Source organism: Rhododendron vialii, chromosome 5a (assembly GCF_030253575.1).
Source record: "Rhododendron vialii isolate Sample 1 chromosome 5a, ASM3025357v1".
NCBI classification, from domain to species: domain Eukaryota; kingdom Viridiplantae; phylum Streptophyta; class Magnoliopsida; order Ericales; family Ericaceae; genus Rhododendron; species Rhododendron vialii.
In genome coordinates this window covers 383007-405043 of record NC_080561.1, presented here as the reverse complement: position 1 = coordinate 405043, position 22037 = coordinate 383007, and the positions used below count along the sequence as shown (strand labels likewise).

General features: G+C 38.9%; 2 protein-coding genes across 3 annotated transcripts; one reads left to right on the top strand and one right to left on the bottom strand.

The window, feature by feature from the left end:
• The first annotated feature begins 1451 nt into the window (after nucleotides 1-1451).
• LOC131327011 (3-oxoacyl-[acyl-carrier-protein] synthase II, chloroplastic-like) lies at nucleotides 1452-9772 on the top strand. Of its 2 annotated transcripts, none has more exons than XM_058359954.1 (13): nucleotides 1452-1688; nucleotides 3605-3810; nucleotides 3888-4091; nucleotides 4551-4661; nucleotides 4760-4855; nucleotides 4971-5016; nucleotides 5100-5179; nucleotides 5603-5671; nucleotides 5774-5858; nucleotides 6961-7115; nucleotides 7205-7285; nucleotides 8448-8507; nucleotides 9384-9772. In XM_058359954.1, the coding sequence occupies exons 1-13, from the start codon at nucleotides 1529-1531 to the stop codon at nucleotides 9498-9500; spliced, it is 1470 nt and encodes a 489-aa protein (XP_058215937.1). In that variant the 5' UTR covers nucleotides 1452-1528; the 3' UTR covers nucleotides 9501-9772. The 2 variants fall into 2 exon arrangements, with proteins under 2 accessions (XP_058215937.1, XP_058215938.1); XM_058359955.1 differs by lacking the exon at nucleotides 1452-1688 and adding an exon at nucleotides 3006-3381.
• Nucleotides 9773-10740: 968 nt separating this feature from the next.
• Nucleotides 10741-20796, bottom strand: LOC131325744 (uncharacterized). Its single transcript, XM_058358166.1, has 18 exons — nucleotides 20236-20796; nucleotides 18593-19112; nucleotides 18153-18413; nucleotides 17838-17929; nucleotides 17195-17404; nucleotides 16711-17115; nucleotides 15496-15674; nucleotides 15293-15386; nucleotides 15117-15173; nucleotides 14640-14774; nucleotides 14456-14527; nucleotides 13916-14029; nucleotides 13664-13825; nucleotides 13410-13535; nucleotides 12725-12826; nucleotides 12562-12641; nucleotides 11869-12012; nucleotides 10741-11619 (listed from the first exon to the last, which is right to left on the bottom strand). The coding sequence occupies exons 1-18, from the start codon at nucleotides 20710-20712 to the stop codon at nucleotides 11025-11027; spliced, it is 3825 nt and encodes a 1274-aa protein (XP_058214149.1). The 5' UTR covers nucleotides 20713-20796; the 3' UTR covers nucleotides 10741-11024.
• Nucleotides 20797-22037: the final 1241 nt, after the last annotated feature.

The window sequence follows — 22037 nt, the reverse complement described above, 5'->3', positions numbered from 1 at the left end:
ACTTAGCTTGTCCCAATGTAGGCATCTCGACGGATAATTCTATTGATATTTTATTCACTTTGCTTCTTACAATCAAAAGAAAAATCTTTCTTGCCGTATCGAATATTTTGTTTTAATTTACTTTCTATTGCTTTTTTCCCCCCCCTTCCGAATGTTGCAAACAAAGCATCAACCAAATGACAACAATACCACGATGCCTCTCTCATTGGTCTACAGCTCATTCATAATTAAATCATCAAAATTTCTATTAATTTCGTATCCCTTCACTTAATTTTCTATTGGTTTTGTTTTTCTGTTGAGCCGCCGTGTAATCTGTTCTAGTTTCAATATATGATATGTCATTACGTTTAGTTTTCTCGAAAAATGATCATTGACGTACCCAGATCGCATCATTTTCGCGCTCCTATATGGTGACTATGTTGATGGCTGATACGGTCCAACTGTGGAATTCAAATTCGATCCGTAAAAAAACTTGTTGATTTCAGATGGTTTCTCGTACGTTCTTGTATTCTAAATATGTCAAAGGTACGTTGGATATACTTATCCTACCGAATTTTACGAAAAATATCTTCTATTTTCAAAAACCAATCAAGATATGTATACCATTCACACAAAAACATGCCTACGATTTACATACTAGTGTCCCAACTCACTCAACATACGACTCCGAACTTGAACTCATTCGTCTCCACTTTTCCTCCAACATGAACTCAATATATATTAGTGTGTTTGATAGGCAAGCTAGGATTCCAATTAGGAAATCCTACGAGAGAACCATAGAATAAAAAATTTACCACTAAGTGTCTGGAAACTATTACTGTACTATATTCGTGTGGTGTCGTCTCGTAATAACAAATGGAACAACATGAGCTTAATTGGCTTTAAACTGCATGCCTAACAATTTTATGTCTAGAATTACTGAAGTGTCTGAAAACTACATTCGGTTTTGTATTGATCAAACTTGTAGTTAAACTCTGTTCATGCATGCGAATATAAAATACTGAAGTAGTAGTAATATATTTTAAAAACTTATATATAGTGGTACTAATGAATTTGGTTATATGTAAGACCCACAATATCTTATAAGTCGTCATTTTCGAACTTAAAAACATTGAATCTAATAAAATATTAACTGATCAATACTGACCGCGTAAATGCAAAATGGTATTGAAAAAATACCAGTACATAATGTTTAAAAAACTTAATAAAACTAATGAATTTGGCCCCGTGGGACCCACAATATCACATAATTCGTCATTTTCGGACTTTAAAAAAAATGAAATTAACTCCATCAAATATTAGTAGTAAATGAAAACTGACCACGTAAATGCAAAATATAGTACAGTACTCCATTATAAAAAAAAAGACCGACCAATTAAATAAACACCGACCCAGACTACATTTACAGTTGTTCTCTGTCCGTTAGTATTAAATAGAACTACGAGACCCATTTTTACATAATTGCATGTTTATTGATTTGTAGTACTAGCATTTACTGGGTCTGATTCTCTCTGATCACTAATTTCAAATGGCTGCTTCTTCTTCTTCTTCAGTGGCCGCCTGCATGTCAATTGCTTGTGGAAAAGACCAACCCACCATGAATATTCCTCCCTCGTCGTCGTTGAGCGGATTGGGGGCTCGTAAGCGGAGGCTCTCAGTCTCATCTAAATGCAGAGCTGTCTGTTCGGGTAATCATTTTTCTAGCTCATCATATGCTGTACTACTGTTTGAATTGTTTTTTTTATAACTCAGGCATCGCTTATGCCCACCTCGGCTTTTTTTTTCCCTCTTTTTTCCTGAGGGCTAATCCCACTGCCCGTTTGCTCCGAATAGACTAGTTCGGAAGGAGTTGATAACACTCAAACCTGAGACCTTAACACCCTGTTCCTAACTTATGGAAAAGTAAGGAAAGGAAAGAGAACGAAATTTTGGGGAAAGTTTTTTTTTAAAAAACAAGGGAAGTTTGGAGGAAATTTTTTAGTGTTCATTAGCTTTACTTTGATTATTTGAGAATAAATTCTTTACACCGTTCGTGTAAAAGTCCATTTGTTTACCTCCATGCATTGTGGGCCCTACCGTGCTTGTATTATTGTAATATTAACCATTCAAATTGTAGGGCCCGCAGAGTATTGAATGTCTAAAAAAAATCAGCTTGCTCGGATATCGATAAGTATATTAAAATTTGAGTTGTGGCTCATAAAATGAACGGTCTGATTATGTTAATAATTTTAAAGTTAAACTGTCCATATGACCATCTATTTTACAATACAAAATACAAAATTTGATATATCTATCTATATCCGAACAAGCATATTTTTTGCATGGATGAATTACACTGTGGACCCTACAAGATGAACGATTCAGATCAACAATTAAAACACAGTGGGGCCCACAATGATTGTGGTGGAAAATCTACTTTTCCACTGGCGGTGTAAGAATTTATTCTCCGGTTATTTTCTCCTCTTTTTCCTCTCAAACCAAACGGAGGAGGAGGGAATTTTTTTCATTTTTCTTTCTATTCCTCTCTTTTCCTTAGGTTCCAAACAACCCAAGTCCAGGCTATGGCCACCCGGCCAATCCCTAAGTCCAGGCACCTCAGAGGTTTTGAATTGTGCTAACTAGCCTATAGATTTTATTTGAGTCCATCATTTTAGAATTTTCGTTTTTGATAAGTTTTTCTTTATTGATCATAAATTCATTATTGACCTCGGTTTGATCGTAATTTAGTTTCTCTTCATTTAGTCTTTTTAACATTTTTTCCTTTTAGTTCCAATGAAGCTCTCAAGTATGAAATTATTGGAAATTGTAATTACAAATTACATGTTCTAGGCGTTCAAGGAGTGAGAATACCTGGCATTTAGAACCTTAGTCATGCAGAAAACACCCTCCTGGCATGTCCCTCCTCAAAAACTTTTAAGATTTAAAAAAATCACCCTACCGTGTCCCCATATGTGTCCCTGGCATGTCCCACCACAAAAACTGATTATTATTTAATAGAAACGTCACATGGCATGTCCCATACGTGCCTCGGGTGTCCCTGGCGTGTCACGTGTCCCCGTAGGTTCCGACAAGGATATGGCGATCTCTAGCTGTCGGTGCTTCATAGTTGTGCACCATGTTTGTATTTCGGTTCCTTGCAAGCCTAATGCTAGTTTTCTTGTTTGAGGAATTCAACATGCTTGCGTTATCTACAGATATCACATTACTTTTGACTAATCGGATGTCCGACTAGCTTACAACACCTCTGGCTAACCCTGGGATCCTATAGTTCACAACTGAGCAAACGGCCCCATGAATTTTTGCTAGCAATGAAAATAGAACCTGTGAGCTTGGGAGTACGCCCCTTACTGTACCACTCAACTTCAGCACGCAATCCCCGCAGTAAAATACTATCTTCGCTGACTCAGATAGATTGATTCTATGTTTCAATATTTAAGTTTGGACTTGAATGTGAAATTGTTTCATATTAGTAAGTTAGCTTGATGCTGTTTGGCCATCGGCCGCATGCCTAATTGGCAATTACATAGCTGTTAAGTGTCAACTCATGTGATATGCATTGAGACATGCACAAGCATCTACTGTGGCTTACGTATTTATATTGTAGGGCAAGCAATGGCTATTGCTGTGAAACCTGAAAAGGAAGTCACAACGAAAAGCAGATTTCCTACTACTCAAAGGCGAGTGGTTGTGACAGGGATGGGTGTGGAGACTTCTCTTGGTCGTGACCCAGATATATTTTACAATAATCTGCTTGAAGGTGTTAGCGGCATCAGTGAAATTGAGGGCTTTGACTGTGCCCAGTTTCCAACTGTAACTCGCCTTGACCATTTCTTATTTTTATGACCAGGCTCATGGTCTAGATTTTGATAGCTGATTTCCTAATGCAGAGAATTGCAGGAGAGATCAAGAATTTCTCAACGGATGGTTGGGTTGACCCTAAACAGGTCAAAAGGCTGGATAAATTCATGCTTTTTGTGCTCACCGCTGGTAAGAAAGCATTGGCAAATGGTGGCATTACAGAAGAGGTAATGAAGGAGTTAGATAAAGCTCGATGTGGGGTTTTGATTGGCTCGGGCATGGGTGGCATGCAGGTAATGACTGGTTTTTCTTTCATTAGAATGCAAATCTAGGAAAATCAAGAGTGAAGTGGAAACTGATTTTACTAGAGCTACTACTGACTGTTCTTTAAGTTCGATTTTTATGCAACGAGTGCAGCATGAAATGTGTTATTCCTTGAAACATTTCTGTCCTTGTGATTTGCATGTGTGGTGGAAGAACCACTGTTCAGGAAGGCCCAACGCCAATAGGCACTCTCAACTGGGAGCTGTTTCGGTTTCTTCTGCATGATTATTAAACGCAAAATGGCAGTGGCGGAGTCTCAATGCCAATAATTCGTTGAAATGCTGTGGTTGCACAGGATATCTTTTGAAATCTTTTTGAGAGCCAAAATATATGCATATAGCTATATAGGCCGGACAAGGATCCATTCTGCATTTTTGAGCCAGTTAGTAGCTGATTTTTGAGTCAGTTGTTTCTGCATCATTGATCAGGTTTTCAATGATGCTATTAAAGCTCTAAGCGTCTCATACAAAAAGATGAGTCCTTTCTGTGTACCTTTCGTGTCTACAAACATGGGGTCTGCCCTCCTTGGAGTGGATTTGGTGAGTTTAAACTTATGCTGCTTCTGGTTAAAATCCACTTGACTGACTATTTCACTATTCAAGCTTTCCTAATATGCCTTTTGCATACCAAATTACAGGGTTGGATGGGCCCCAACTATTCGATCTCTACTGCTTGTGCGACAAGTAACCACTGCATATTAAGTGCCGCAAACCATATCATCAGAGGTGAAGCTGTAAGTGTCTTGCGTTCTCTCTGTTGTGCAGTAGAAGTGTGGGATTTTTTCTATATCATGTTCTATAACCTTGCAATGGTACTGCTCGTTTCTAACATTGGATGAGAGAGTGCAGGACATGATGCTCAGTGGTGGCTCAGATGCTTGTATCATACCTATTGGTATCCTATTTTCTTAATCTGCAGTTTTGTTTGGTCTTATTAGCTTGCGGCCATTAGCTTCTTTATGAGAACTATTGTTTCAGGAATTGGAGGTTTTGTGGCATGTCGAGCACTTTCTCAGAGAAATAGTGATCCTACAAAAGCTTCCCGTCCATGGGACAAAGTACTATTCTATTTACCTTGTGGTTTCATATCGTTCTTTTTCCTTTGATCATTGTCTAGGTTTTTTTTGGTGCGTGACTGGGCGGGTGTGTTTATTCTAAAGCTCTTATGCAGGAAAATTTGTGGAATGTATGCCATTATTTTCTTTCCTTATGTGTTTGTCTATTTAGTTCTGGAAACGTATGCATCCAGTAAGCTTCTGAAAGAATGACACCTTAGGCTTGTTCATGAATCTGGTAATGGGTATATGAGCACCGAAAAGGTAACATGTGAACTAAATTATACAGAATTGAGATTCTGTCTGCAGAAAACTTTTCATATCACAAACATAGACTTATCTCTTCATTTGTTGAGACTACTTGAAGGACCATGAAATGCATCATGAGTACTGCTTAGCCTAAACTTTGTTTTTCTCATTGAACAGGGCCGTGATGGGTTTGTGATGGGAGAAGGAGCTGGAGCTCTGCTTCTGGAAGAACTAGAGCATGCTAAGGTAAACTGGCATGGTACAATCCCCGTGCCCACCCACCCACACACCCAGAGTCCGCTGTTTAGTTACAGTTAATCCCGGATGATGATTTATTTTCTATGGCAGAAAAGAGGTGCAAAGATCTATGCAGAAGTTCTGGGTGGAAGCTTCACTTGTGATGCTTACCACATGACAGAGCCCCATCCTGAAGGTAATGCTTTGAAGCTATAGGGATAAAGACTACTTTATTGAATGTTCTGCCAGCTTCTAGGGACAAACTAGTGAAGTTTATGCTTCGTGAGATGGTAGAAGTAGCACTAGTGAGGACATAATGAGAGTGTGTTAATGTGCAATGCAGGTTCCTCACCAAATGAATTATAAAAAAAAAGAAAGAAATGCCTTTATTATCTACATTGAGGAAGACTGTAGAGGCAGTAAAAGAGGAAGGCTAACCTTATCGTGGCTTGAGTGTTGAGAGATTGTAGAGATCATGATAAGAGTCTAATTTAGCTGAAGTGATGGTCCTTGTAAGAGAAGAATGGTGTGAAATGGTTGGAGAAGGAGAACGTCATCAGGTAGATGTGCTGTGGAGAACCTTCAGTTGACTGCTTTTGTGCCTTCAAATATGCATCTTTAGGTTTGAAGGCCTATGACCTCCTACTTAACTGACGAGAGGAAGTTGGACTCAAGGCCCTCCTCCCAAAGGAAGTGAGGCTAGTATCTTATTCATGTTCCTTGGTAGGGTCGAATGGTGCGGTAAGATTTATCTTGCCAAACCCCATATTGTTAAGAGAAGGCTTTCTTGATTGAGTCAGGCTGTACTTAGCGCAGTTCTAAGCTTGGAATAGGAGCACGTTCTTAGGTACATACCTTGTGAGAAACCTAGTTGGCTGCCAGTGCACAATTTTGCTCTTATTATGCCCTTGCAAAGTAAATACCGCGACATTATCAGCACAAAAAGAGAAGAGAAAACAAAATTAAGCTGATTATATTGTCTCTGAGATTTCCAATTCTTTTCTCAGAATATCTTAAAAACTCCCAGATCTTACTTAACGAAGTCTACCTCCGCATTTAATTTTCACGTTTTTGTATTCAGATCTTGATACTATTGGTATCCAGTAAAGTGAACCTGCAATAAACTAGATTGCCTGGATTGTTGCCGATGTAACATTTTTATAATTAAGATTGTTTCTTTTCCAAAATGGATGCAAGTAATTGCTATAGAACTCAGAACAATAATCTCACACCTGCGGGGAGTTATTTTATGTAAAATCTTGTTTGACCTAGTATCTCTTGTGGATGTTTAAAAGCAGGGGCCGGTGTTATACTATGTATAGAGAGGGCCTTATCCCAGTCTGGGGTATCCAGAGAAGAGGTGAACTACATAAATGCACATGGTACATCGACGCCGGCTGGAGACCTAAAGGAGTACCAAGCCCTTGTTCGTTGTTTTGGCCAGAACCCTGAGGTAGCGTGAATTCATATCCTTTACAGCATAGCATTTTGTATCAATGTCATCGTAGCTAGGGTTTATTTACTTTCTCGTTCGTTTTGCAGTTAAAAGTGAACTCTACCAAATCTATGATAGGTCACCTACTAGGCGCAGCTGGAGCCGTTGAAGCTGTTGCTACTGTGCAGGTGACCAAATTAATGGCTTCAATAAGTACTCCTAATGGTTCTTGATTAGATCCTACAAAAGACTTATCTAGATTGCATTTTATGCCTGGGCTAATCACCACTAGGTAACTAGGTAGCATGGATGTAGTGGTTTTTTTTTGCATATATATTCAATAGTACTTCTTTGTGAGTGAAATGAGGTCAAACAAATAGGGTACTCATCACTGCTTTTCATTATTTAAGCCATGGGCTGTTTGTTCTTGAGTGTGGGTCGACTGGTGAAAGACTGGGTATCTATAATATGTTGTGTCGAATGAGAGGTGGGCAGAATTTTGCAATTTCATCTAATTTACCTTTAATGTTCCCAAAATATTTCGTTAATGAAGTTTAAGGATTCATTACCTTCTACCGCAGATTACTTTATGCAACACAATAGTCTCTTATGATAACTCCTACAACATGTTCCGGCAGTATGCTTATTCAGACGTCCGTTTAAAGCATTGATGTCTATTGGCAAGAAATGATTTCTAGAATGAAATATTACTTTTTTAATTGCTACTTTCACCATAGCAGACGCATTTGGTGTGTTTTCATGTTGGAAACAGTTCTAATATAAGCAAGGGAAAACAGAATAGAAATCATCTTTCTCTAAATTTGATATAAAAAATTCTTTCTCAATCGCTCACAGGCAAGTTCATAAAAATCAAAACCAAAACCAAAACAAAACTTCCCCGCGATTCAACATGTGCACAATGCAAGATAAGATTTCCGAGAAATCATTCTTACAAGAAAGTAGTTATGTAGGACCCAAACTTTCCTGTGATGACCAATTGCACATACCCTGAAGGATAATGACTATTATTCTCCTTTTTACATATACTTTCCAAATGTCATTTAACTTGAAAATGCTGCTACCAGACATATTTATGACTTTCCATATTTGATTTTGGCCAATAAAAAGTAAACAAGGCACGCCTTCCCATGTTTTCTGGCATGGTGGTCAAAATGGTCACAAGACTGTCAGTTCTATTTGACATCAAATCAGCCTTGTTATCCTTGCTTGTTTCATTGTTGTTTACCAACTTATTAACAAATTCCAACTAGGGTACAAAATTCATGGGAGAAGTTGAGGTTCGTATTGCACTTTAGTTCAGTATTGACCCTATCTTGTGTTTTCATATAGGCAATACAGACAGGGTGGGTTCATCCAAATATTAATCTTGAGAATCCGGATGAAGGCGTGGTAAGTTTTTTTCCATGTTCCATGTGCTTTCTTTTAATAGAAGTGATGCTTTAAGCCTTTCATGCTATGTTAAAATGACTTATTTTGTCATGGTGGTGATCTAAATTGTATTGTTCCGTGAGCGTATCCTCATTCCTGTCCTTCCCCCTCCTAGTAGTCAATCTGCTTATAAGTCACTATTCATTGGTTGGACTGGAAGTGGTTTGAAGTACTAGCCAGTAAGTTTCATCTCGGTCCCCCCCAAAGTATGTTTCCAATTCAGTATGACCTGTAAGTGGGCAGTTGGCTTGGTGAAGTCAATTAACTTAACTATTCATACCATCCTCTTATGTACAATGGTTTTATCAAACACTGTTTGGACTTGGGAGTACGAACTTTGGAGTTTGAGAAATGTCATCAATGTCGTCATCCATCTGCAATTGAATAGTTAGTTGATGTCATGTAGACCAATTACACTGCTGCAGCCGTTCTCATATCGGTTAAATTATTACTCCAAAAGTAGTATACGTGCCTAGCCAGCCCTCCACTCAATGGCAAATATTGAGTTTGAGTTGGGTGCTTTAACATGGTATCACAGCTGGGCTTTTTTCGGCAAGACTCTGAACCAATTCCCCCTTTGTGTTGTTAGTGCACTTTGTTTCCTAGTAATTTCTTGCGGCTTTTAGTTACCTTTCCATGTGCGAGTTGGGGGTTGCACGTTCGAGCGAGTGTTAGCTGATTCCACATTGGTCAACTATCACCACCAAAAATAGTATATGCGGTGATATGTGGTGTCTTGCCTCATTGTCAAATGATTTTCAGTTGGATGGTTTAACATAAACATTAGCATGCATATATGAAACTGGAAAACCTAATGCCTCCTGCTCATTAAATCAGGACACTAACATGCTGGTTGGTCCAAGGAAGGAGAGACTGGATATTAAGGTGGCGATGTCTAATTCCTTTGGTTTTGGCGGCCACAACTCTGCGATCTTATTTTCTCCTTACAACTAAACTGTCAAGCTTCTCCAACCTGGCTTGAAATGATTCCAAAGGCATATTGAGTATGTAAATGCATATTTTGAGTTACCCACGGGAGTTGCAATATGAGAAAACTAGCACCTATGTCATCATTGTAACAAGAGTTCATCTTTTCTCCTCTTTTGTGGCTTGATGATGTTATAAAGCTACTTCGTGGTATTGAATTACAATAATCAGAGGAGGAAACTAATAATCATTTGTATTCAGTTTAGCACGTATGAAAGTAGTGAAGAAATTTTGTGTTAGTCTTCGATTTAGGTACATCAAGAAATTCAGACCATGCATGATGTTGAAACTTGATTTACCTTCATTATTTCTTCATTTTATCTTATTTTATTTTTTTGGGCAAGGTATTTGGTTGCACTATTTTAGATGCTTTATAATCATGTTTTGATTGGACATTTGAATCTAGTAGTAGTGAATTAGTTGGCCTTTCTAAATTGTAAACGAGACAGAAGGCAATTGGCATTCTAGATAGGAAACGAAATTACTCTCCCACCACCTTCCAATTTTGGCCCTTCTAGGCGGCGCTTCAGCTGGTACTTTTACAAGTGAGTGATAACTCTGAATAGTTGCCTGAAGTATAGACTGGTACTTTTACAAGTGTAACGAGAGTGATAACTCTAAATAGTTGCCTGAAGTTTAGACGTGTGAAATGGTGATCGTGCGTGGAAATCCAGTTCACTCGTCATTGCTTATTCTCTCTCCTAGTCCTCCAATCCCAACGTCGGCCTCAACGTCACAACTTCTGATTGCCATCTTGAGGTAGAAGCATGTTTGCATAATGACTGCACGTGAAAGTATGAAGATGGTCGTAAGACCCATAATAATAGTGGCTATCCTGCAGTCCTCCCTCAAGGAGGCCTTTCCGAGTAAGCAACTGCCGCATCTACTAATCCAGGCCGTGGATACTTTTTTAGCCACGATGATGCTACTAAGTTTTCAACAAGATCTCCGGAATTTCAATTTCCTCACTAAGGCAGAAAGATGCCAGTAACGCAGAGTATAATTAATCACTGTTTCACAATAGCTAGGTATCAGAATCTTGTAGCACCATTCAAGCGTCAAAGGCAGCATATATATCTTGTCCATATTGGTCATAGAAGTTCCATTCAACCATCAAACTCGAGCAATTTCAAGACTGACTACCCAGCTGATCCAGCACAGCGGGAAACAGTGTTTTTCTGACATTGGATTCCCAGCTCAGCAAATATTTTAAGTTCATCAAGGAAATTCATTGCATTCTAGTAATTCAGTAGTTTGAACATCAGGACCACGAAACCACAAGATTTAGGAAACTGGCAAATAGAGCTCCAAAAGCAAAATGCAGAACTCAGAATATTGGCATGTTTCTAGCATTATACAACATACATCATACATGTGAGAAGAAGAAAAAAATTAATTTATCATATTAACAGTCAAAAATGCTCAAGTGACCACCCAACTGCGAGAGCCTCTTGGAGTTGGGGAGATATTCAGAACGCAAACTCGCATTCATCACCTACTTTTCTTCTGGCTTCCTTTCTTTTTCGCTTTCTTAAACTTCATGCCCTTGAGGGAAAGTGCACTTGACACACTCTTGCCTTCAAACTTTTTCGTCAACTTTACCACATTTGCCATACCTTTCCTAGCAGCTGCCCGTTGCTCTGGTCTACGGCTCATCATTTTTCGATCAAGTGGCCAATATGCATATGGCTCAAGCTTACCCTTCCTCTTCACATCTCCACTTGCCTTCTTGCTACCATACTCACTCCCCATGTAAGCCCACCCACCATCCGATGTTTTCCTTCGCTTTTGAGCTATCTGCGAGGAGTTTGCAGACAAACGAGTACTTGCTTGGGTCCTAGCATCAGAATCAGGGTCAGGTGACATCTCCCTCTTCAGTTTCTTCTTTCCTCCCTCGTGAATTATAAGCCGCCCTTCAGAGTCTATCTCTGGTTCATCATCCGAATCTGGCTTCCGTTTGAGGTGTTCAGATGATCGAAGAGCAGACCTTGTTTTCTGCCGGTCAAGCAAGTCAAGTGGCTCGTCTTCTAATTGGTCAAACAAGTCTTCCGGCAAGCTCTTGGCTTCTTTGCGGGATCTCTTCGACCTGGAAGGATGAGGTAGCACAGTTTCATCAGTGATATCCATCTTAGCGGAAAGCTCAAAAAGCAAAGCCCAAGATAGTCAACTTTGTCAGGTTGAAGATGGCCTGGCGAAAACAGTATGACAATTACAGAGCACAGGTTTGACAACCCAACAAAGTTAATGTTCCGTGAATTGGGAAGATTATTTTGTTTTCCCTGAACACCTCAAAATACTTCTATATTATTCAAGGCCTTATGCCTGCTACACTCACCGAAGTGACAATGCTTTGGAGGTTAACAGTGTAGAACCCTTGCTCAATCGACCAGAACTTGTTTTTGTATCCTTGTAATCTGCATCACCGTCCGTTTCATCACCAAAATCAGAAAATATCTTTGTATGATTCCACCTACTCTGCCTGTAAAGCAAATCAGGAATCACAAGATGCAGCCAATACAACCGAATGAATATTTCTCAATTATGTCAATTAGCGCAACAATTCAGTTGCATCAATATGAGCAGTTTTGAAAGCAACAAACCAAGGGAAGCCCCATACGGAAACAGAAATCTTTCTCAAACAAGCACCCTTGATTAGAACATGGAGTATCATTTCGAAAGGATTAAATAACATAAAGAGCGCTATTTGTTTCCAAGCTATACAGAGCTAAGGGGCAAACTTCTAATGAAAACAATCATTGTAGAAAACACAAAAATTGGGGCTTTGAACATTTCGATTCACTGTGACTTGCACCCAGAAGTATGGAAGGACCATTTGGTTTTGGTTAAAAGTGTGGGCTGCACCACATCCCACACAATCAGAAACTGTGACAGCTTCTCAACCAGCCACCATCATGCTATATGTGGACATGTCATCAACAGAGACTGGGCCTCCATACAATTCCAACAGAAAAGAAGGTACTTGGCATTTACTTGTTCACTACTCCACGTGTCTGTTCAGCAAACAAACCTGGATGTAGTGGCTTCTGACTGATGACTTTTGCTTTCCTCAGATTTAGGAGCAACTCTCCTTTCTTTCCGCTCCTTAATCTGCATGCATTTTGACGAACTAAATACAAAAAGCTTGAATTGAATGCAATTTAAATAGTCATTAAATGAGGTGTAAGCTAGACCTTTCGTATATTAGTGAGAAGTTTCATGTGTTCTTCAGGCATTACAGCCTTGACGGCATCTAGACCACATTTCTTGATAAGCATTTCAAGGAGTAACCTGATCTGCAGAGTAAACAAGGCAATGATTTCAAATTCAATTGATAAAAAATAAGGATTAAACATTTCACAAAAAATAAAAATTCATATCCATTATTGTTAGTGAATCATTTCAAGGGACTTGAGTTGCATACATTCTAAGTTGCACAAAAGACACAAGAAAAAGGGGAAGACGCAGAGGTATCACTAGGTCATGATTGGCAGAATTTGTAGCTCATTAATAATGTTAATGCAAAATTTTCTGAAATAAAGAACACCACATTGAAGTGAGGACACCAAAAGGAACCGGATTTTGAGACACCGAATCAAACTCAAATCTCTTGCCAATCTAATAAATTTACTTACTTTTCAATTCCTCAGATTTGGGTTTTAGTTGAAAACTATGGCAATCTTGAAGCACAAGGGTCATGAATTATCAAAGGTAACGAGGGACACCCCAGACAGCTTCATGAATTATTGAAGGTAACAAGGAAAACCCAGCGAGGATTAATATCCATTGGATAACAGAAAACCAGCTTAGGCATAGAGATATCTGTTGAACAACTAATTTCTACTGACAACTGAAATGCCAAGTTAGGAGGAACAACACCTTAGCTTTAAAATGGCTCTTGGTATCTTGCCACTTCAGCAGACCTTCCACCATGCTACTTAAGTGCAGTTGCAACCCCTCAGCTTGTGAATTGGCTACTAATACCTTCATAAGACCAAGACTAGCCTACACCAAAGACAAGAAAATCCAATCTCTGAATAAAAACACAAATGAGTGATGACCTATTAAATATCTATTGTTTATTTATTCAGACACAGACAGGAGACCAAAATGCCTATAGTAAAGCAACACACTTTAACAATTTCCCTGTTCTTTCTCTGCAGGAGGAGAAAAGTGGATGGGAGAACGTTGTAAGCAGCAGATACAAGTTCAGAAAATTCATAAGCCAAGCGAGCTAAGCCTTTCACCGCCGCACTGATCATATGAGGGGTCTCGCCAGCCAGGCCTCCAGCTACCTGTGACCATGAGAAGTAATCAAGAAGATTTAACTCCAATATCAACAATTCAATATTGATCTAAATCATAAGAAAACAATAGATATGTACCATGTTGAAAAATTGGTGCAAATTTTCCTTTTTTCCTCCTTTTTCTTCATCTCCACAGGCATGACCAATTTGGACGAGCATATCATAAGCTCTATTTCTTGTTTTTTTGTTAGTCTGCAAGGAATATTGTCAATAGAGATTTACCAACATATCAATCTGTACGGTAATCCACAGCTAGAAGCAAACCATGGAGAGAGAGCTTAATGATATTTATATGGGTACCCTCTCTTTCTCTTAAAATGACAAATTAACTAATCTATCTCCTCAAAAGACGAATACCATGGCCAAACTAAGAGAAGCATAAAAAATATGCCCACATTTATTGAGGAGAATTGCTCCATAACATGCCTGTTTAGCTATGTCTAGGAACATTAGAGCATCTAGATTTTGAGGAAAACAAGGATCACAAGAGCATCATCTCACTGAATTCTGGTTTACCAATAAAGAAGTCACTTGATAGTCAACAAAATGAAAAGTACAAACAAAAAATTTTCAACCATGCTTTATCAACCTAAATTTCAAGCAGATAAAGCGTGATACCTCTTTTAGTGCAAGTACAATTTCAATTAAGAAAGAACTAATGATGTCGCGTGGCCCCTGCTCTGAATCACCCTGTAGCAAAAGAATACAGTGTGTTAAGGATCATGCAGCTTTCTTACCATTTATGGTCAAATTTGTTTTGTGTTGAATTTGCAAATGAGTAGAGAGGTGTATAAACTACAACCTTGGTGACATGGACTATTATGAAGTACAAACAATCAAGGCGGTAACGTTTGGCTGAACAATGACATGAAGGAAGCACTTCAATCATCACCCTAAGCAACTCCTTGAGTCTTGTTGCAAGAAATTCATCAGAGTTCTGTTGAAAAAAAGTAATGATGATAAGAAATTATCAGAAATTCAGCAAGATGCATCCTCAGTGTAAGTGAGTCTGACACATTCTCTTTCCAATGGATCGAGAAATTTATATCTGAAAAAGGAAGTGTGCACACTAGGTATCTGCTAAAATCACTACGAGAAAGAACTTCTATTTACTTAATACCAAGGGATATACATCAGGATCAAAGAATTTTGGTAATTCCTTGGGAACTATTAAGCAATGGCACTTTTTTACAATGTTGGCTCTGCAATTCACCTACAAACTGCCCATGTATACAGAGAACACAATTGAAATTTGTATTAGTTCTTCAAAACACAATACCTTGAGAATAACTGAGAGAACTTTGTATGCCTTCTTTTGAACCAATCCTTCAACATCCTGAAATTCAGCACTATTACACAATTAACCACTTTAAACTTAAAAAAGTACTAAAAGACCAAGAAGATCTTCCCCCATACAATAGAAGGTGCCATCACCAAATCAAGATATCATCAAACCTTTAATGAAGGCTTAATAGCGACAAACAAAAGATCGATCTCCTTGGCATCTAAACCAGGCAAGAGTGACACTGCCAAATCAAATAATTGTGCCCTACACTTGCAAGAAATAGTAAATGTCAAACATCTAACATATTTGCCATAAAATTCGTAATCAAGATGTCACAAAGGCCAAATATCCTATCAAAGGAGACAGGAACCACCTTACTAGTGATAGTGAACTTTCATTGGATGAGTTGTCAATCTGCATCAGATTGGAACTCCGGGAGTTTTCTGCTTTGCCAGCTTCTTCTGTTACTTTCAAAAGCCGCGTCATTCTATTTGCGAATAACCTTGAGACAAACTTTTTCTCCGCTATTGAAGCAAGCTCACTTATTGTGATCTGTAAGTAGTTTTACAGATTTCATTACAATAATGCATATCTCATATTCTTAGAAACACCAAATCTAACAAAAATCTGAATAATAATATCTATGAACACTGAATATCTTCCAACTATCTGCGGGAGTTCAAATCAGTATTAAGCACCACTGCTTTAGATCTCGGAATATAAAATAAAAGAGGCATCAAGGCCAAAAAAGATATATAATGACAGCCACTTCTGTGAAAAGTTTACATTTTAATAAAGCCAAGTAGAGCAAACGGACCACGACCCAACACCGTGTAAATAGGACCCAGGGCTTTATGTGGGATTGTAGCTATTTCTTTGAAACAGGCACATACCCTCTCAAATTGTATGAGAATAACTTTTCTATGTGACCAAGGTTCCTCAACTAACAGATATAATAGTCGATCCATCATAAAACCCATTGTAGACAATATTTCTGTAGATAGGGACAAACTGCAATACTATGAAGGGAATGTAAACTTCTAGGTAACAAAAAAAGAATCACTCTTGAGGTGAAAACTTTCCAATTGTATGTGCACTTAATACTTGTTCACGCGAGTGCATTCAGATTGTTTTAGCTTGTATACATATATTAAAAGTGAACTAATTGGGACATAGAAATACTTTTCAACATCACACAACCCCGTTCGTTTTGGGATTTTTGATTTGTAGGTAATGAGTGCAGAGAGAAATAGAGTAATGATTGAAAATAGGGGTAATGATTGGAGAGAGAGAGAGAGAGAGAGAGAGAGAGAGAGAGAGATGAGAGAGAAATAGGATAATGACTAGAATCCAAAACCCTTAACCGAACAAGGTCTTACATTTAGAAGGTAAATGATATTCACACTCACCTTTTAGCTTCTCAAACTATATAAGGGAGTAGTGTGAGGCAAAAGGGGAGTGTGTATATCATTTCCTGATACAAAACCCAAAATTACCCACATCATTACATACAGGTTATTGCATGGGAAGGAAGGGCAGCTCTACATGCGCACAAGGTTTTCTTATTGAGATGGGAGGGTAGAAGTACCTGCAAGCATCCACCAACATCCTTTGAAGTTTCCATGAAGATTTTGGATAGGAGAGATAATAACTCACAAGCAGACTTCTTCAGTACTTCCAAATTATCAGCTGCAACCTGTGGTGTATAACGGGCCATAGCTTGCTGTCTGGGAATGCTTGCTTCAATAGCAGATGGATCACCTTTTCCTTCCACAATACTCTTATTCTGGTGAATGAGGATCTGCAAACTGGAGCATATTATTCCACGTATATCAGGTTGCTCTTGAAGATTCCTGCATAATGCCTCCTTTAAGTTCTTGAAGCTTTCAGCTATATCCACGGGGTAGTTGCAAAAAGAAGGCAGTAAGGACCATAGAGAATATACAAGTCCATCCACACTCCTTGATGAATAAATCCTCCCTTCTCGCTCAAGCTGCCAAACATAAGACAGAAGTGCATAAAGCATGCAGCAATTAAGAACATAATTGCCATAGAAACTAAAATACCCGTACCACTTGAGATTTCATCCTTAAAATATCAACCATGGCCAAAATTGACTCTGTAAAGAAGTCTAAATGGGCACCGACTGTATATTGCTTTAGAATTGGAAAGAGCCAAACATTAGCCTCAGATAGGTCTCCATCCTCCAACTTCAGAGGTACAATACTTAAAAAAGTTTCTGGACCCATGGCACCAAGAGCTGATCCAATGCATTCATGCAGCTGCTTAACAAGTAAACCAATACTTCAATAACCAGGGAAATAATGAGAAGTTAAACACAAACCGCGTACAACTTATTGTTAACTTTCTTCAGCAAATTCTTTTGTAAAATGAGCTCAACGAATGACCAACAAAGCAATAACTTTCTGCTACCTCAGATGCACATAGCGAGTTAGAGCATCCATAAAACATCATTGCTAGATTCAGAAAAATTTCATTGCTTGCTTCAGAAAAATTTCATTGCTTGAGATACATTAGAAAAAACGACACAAAACACCTGATTCGGAGCGAAATGATATAGTATCTAATGAATTGGAAATCACTAAGCAAAACTCTGATTAGCACAGAAAACATGAAAAGAATATCATGAAATCAAAATTCACCGAGGAAAAGGGTTATTGGGACACACACACACACAAAAAAAAAAAACCCTACCTGCTTTCTGTAAGGGAAGTCTTCATCTGGCAATTTCTGCATATCTGCCAGGTTGTTAAGCGTTCCCTTCAATAGGTAAGACGAATATCCACCTGAAAGAGCAGTGTTTTACTCTGATTGTGAGATTAATAATCTGCACGACAAATACCACTACATCTAAAGAACGTAGGAAAATAAAAATCAAACATTGCAACAATGGTTGTTTTGAAAGTACAAATATCTACTCCCTTATGTTTTCTTTTCTAGAGTATCATGAAAACATAGACACAAAGCTGAAGCCAGAGACTGAGAAGGTCATGCACATAGACAAGATACCTAATTTATCAAACATCGTCGAAGCAACCTGAAATGATATGTCCCAGACTGCAGCATAGCGATAATCAAATAAACTTTCAATAGTTGCACAAACTTTTTCAATGATGGTTGGCCCTGATTTTCTTGCATCTACATTTGCCCGTGTCATAATCTGATCTACTCCCTGTTTGATCAGGCTTTCATCGATACATGCATTTATTAGATTTTTGAAAGCCTCTTTGGCTGCAAATAAGGCCTCCTCATGTTCAAACGCCAAAACATCTGGGGGAGAAAAGAAAAAAGGAAAACAAGGTGAGAAACATACTAGTTTATTCACCCGTCATCCTGTCACTGAAATTTGATTACGCAAAAACTTCCGTGCATGTCACTTTTCCAAGAAGCATGTAATTAACCAATTAAACAATTGTTAAGGAAGGTGATATAAGTGAGAGAAAACAAACCTCCAAGTGCAGTGAAGACAAGAGGGAGTTTGACTATGCAAATTTTCCTGTTAAGAGCATAAATCTTTGACATTCCAACATCGAGCAGCCTACCAGTGAATGTCATGTCATCTGCAGACATCTCATTTGCTGATATAGAAAGACCCAATGCACATAACAGATCCAGCAAAACTTCAGGAGAAACCTCTGAATTTGGGTGGAGACAAAGTGCATTCAAACTATTTGTGATACGCCTACTAACAACAGGTTGTTGTAGTTCCAGCAGAGATTTGAAGTATGTCAGGATGCTAGTTGAGAACTTCAAGGACAAAAGAGGAAGACAATCTTTAAGAGCATCCAGCACATATAGTATCTCCTGAGCTCCTTTGGGCCCTTCCGAAGCACTTGCATTGGATCCGCCAGCAAGCAGCACTAATCTTTTTAAGATGTTTGTGATGGCTTCACTAGCAGGTGCCAGCACCCCTGTTCCTTGAAAGCTATAAAGGGCATCACGAAGACACATATGAGCCTGTCTCCTAACCTGTCCATCAACAATTTGAATTGTTAGCATCATCCAATGTCATGTAAACTATATGCTTACAAAAAATGAACTCTACATGTTTCTTTACAACCAAACTTCTGAAAAACTCCTTATAGTACTTAGGCGCTCATTCATCAACTCTATTGACATATTGAGGCATAGTTTCCCAAAATAAGCCCCAAGCTTTTTTTCATTTTGTCCTTATTCAATTTTTTTTGCATTTGTTAGTTTTGTGTTAAAATTATGTGGATTGTAGATTCGTCTTGACGAGAGGGATCCAAAAAGTAAAAAGTTAATGACTTCAACCCAATTTTTCTTGGAAATATCCAGCTTTTAGCACTTTTAGCCAAAAAAAACTGAGCTAAAAGTGCTAAACTTGGATATTTCCAAAAAAAATTGGGCAAAATTATAATTATTTACTTTTCCAATACCTCTCATAAAGACGAACCAATAATCCACAAAAAAAACTGACGCAAAACTGACAAATGCGCAAAGACTTGAATAATGACAAAACGAAAAAAAAAGCCCCAGACTTATTTTGGGAAACTAGGCCTGAATAAAAATTGCTATCCCCATTTGAACAAGACATAATTTTGATTGTTAACAAGAATATTAGTTTCCTCGCCCCAAACATATTTCCCAAAAATTTCACACTTGCCCCGAACAACGTGTCTTGTTTGAATCATATTAGATATAATATAACCTACATGTTTTCAATTAAGATTTAGCCCAAATGCAAATCCATCATAATTCTCCAGCACAAAATGAAGTACAAAAGCCACCAAAAAATGCGGGAATCTGAGATTCTGATGGCACATTAAAAAAGAACTAAGAACAAAGCAGGTACTAGCAGATGCTTTCGATTGTGAGGAAGGGGATGATTAAGAGCCTTTTCTCATCAAATTTCACCATTTTGGTGAAAGGAGCCAATAAAAAACATCAATTTTGTACTTCTCTCTCCATTTCTCACCAAAGTACTCAATCCAAATGAGTGATTTGGCAAAAAATACTCTAGTCCTTTCATTTTTCCTTTTCTTATCAAACCCCTAAATCAAAGGGGCTGTAACTGTCGCAGCTACAAAGCAAACAAACCAAAGGGAAGTGGGAATCACAAAAACATCACCTTTGGATGGTCGTCCGTTACGTGATCAATAAGAACTTTATAAAGCGGTGACACGTCGGACCAGGAGAACTTCTCTCCGATGACGAGCAAGTGCGAAACGCATTTCATCCCCGAGGCGGCTGCGCCGGGAGTTATCGACTTTGAACGCAGGACGCGAACGACGACGCCCGACACGTACTCGGTTTTCTTCTTCAAAATGGCGGAAGAGACTCGAGGGAGGACCAACGATAGAAGGGTGAGGAGGGAGTCGAGCACGTGTGCGGGCGGCTCGGTCTCGGACGAGAGGCGGTCGAGAGAGGAGCACGTGGCGCCGAAGTAGGCGATGGGGGTGAGAGGGAGTTTTTGGTCCTTGAGCTCCTGCGACATTGCGCCGATGACTGCGCAGAGGTGTTGGTGGTGCTCCTCTGTTGAATTGCTGTATCTGGAGAGGATCGAGTTGCAGAAGTCGTCGGACTCATGCATATCGAGGCCTTCCATGGCGGAAAGAGATAGTGAGCGGGGGAGAAACCCTAGCTCCTGAACCTCAGAGTAATTAGGGTTTTGGGTGAGAGACGGTTGGGGGTGCCGCGAATTTAAATGGAAAAATTACAATGACCTCCTCAGGTATTTGAAATAACACTGACCTCCCGTTTCAAGTTTCGTGTCTCACAATACCCCTTCTGTTAGCGTAAGTCTGTTGACACAGACAAAGCGTGCATAGATTGTGCACAGATCCCAATGTGGGGCCCACTACGGGTTCTACACAAAAAATCCTAGCCGTTCATTAGATTTAAAGCATTTTTTCAAAGGCTCCCGTGAAAAATCATTTTGATTCGATATCTACAAGTACTCGATCTAATCATATAAGTTTTCATTCAGTGCAGAGTTGAATGAAAAGTTAGATGATTAGATCAAGTATTTATAGGTATCAGATTGATCTGATTTTTTGTGGGGACCCTTGAAAAAATGTTTCAAATTTAATGAACGACTCAGATCATTTGTGTGGGACCCATAGTGGGCCCCACATCAAGATCTGTGCACGATCTGTGCCCTCTTTGTCTATGTGAATAGCACCTCTCGTTTGCAGTCCAAAAACTGACGAGTAGGGTTGGCAATGGGGCGGGTAGGGGGTGGATACCACTATCCCCGATCCCCGAATCCAAATCCATCCCCATCCCCTCTCCGATCCCCACCGGGGAATTATTTTTACCCTCCATCCCCTCCCCAAACGGGGAACGGGGATCCCCGTGGGGAATCGGGGATCCAATTGGAACCACAGGCAAAACCGGTATTCTTAATCCGGTATCCCTCCTGCAGCAAGATGCTAAGAACAAACAACACACGCAAAGCTCTTTAAAGCTTCATTTCTTAGTCTTTCGACACGACGCTATTTCATGAGTTTCCGACGTGAACAATATTTATCTGACTAGAACTATTGATTTGAGCTCTTTTTTCTACTAATCTTCTATCCGTAGTAAGTGAATTCAATTACTTCTATGTTAATTGACAGTGAGATTTAGTTTCTTTCTTTCTTCCTCACTTATGTATATATAGTACTCCTATATAATTTTCATTTATGTATATAACTTATTTATTTTATATATATATATATACACACACACACACACACACACAAACGGGGCATGCCGGCCGGGATTGCCATCCCTACTGACGAGTCAATAGCAGTATTGACGCGGATAAAAATAAATAAAAAATACTAGCAGTATTGACTCAGCTTAGTGGTCAATCTCATCTCACCGTTATAAAAGACGTCAGAACATTTTCCTCTTCTAATACTGGAGGGCGAGCCTCATTTTTTTTAG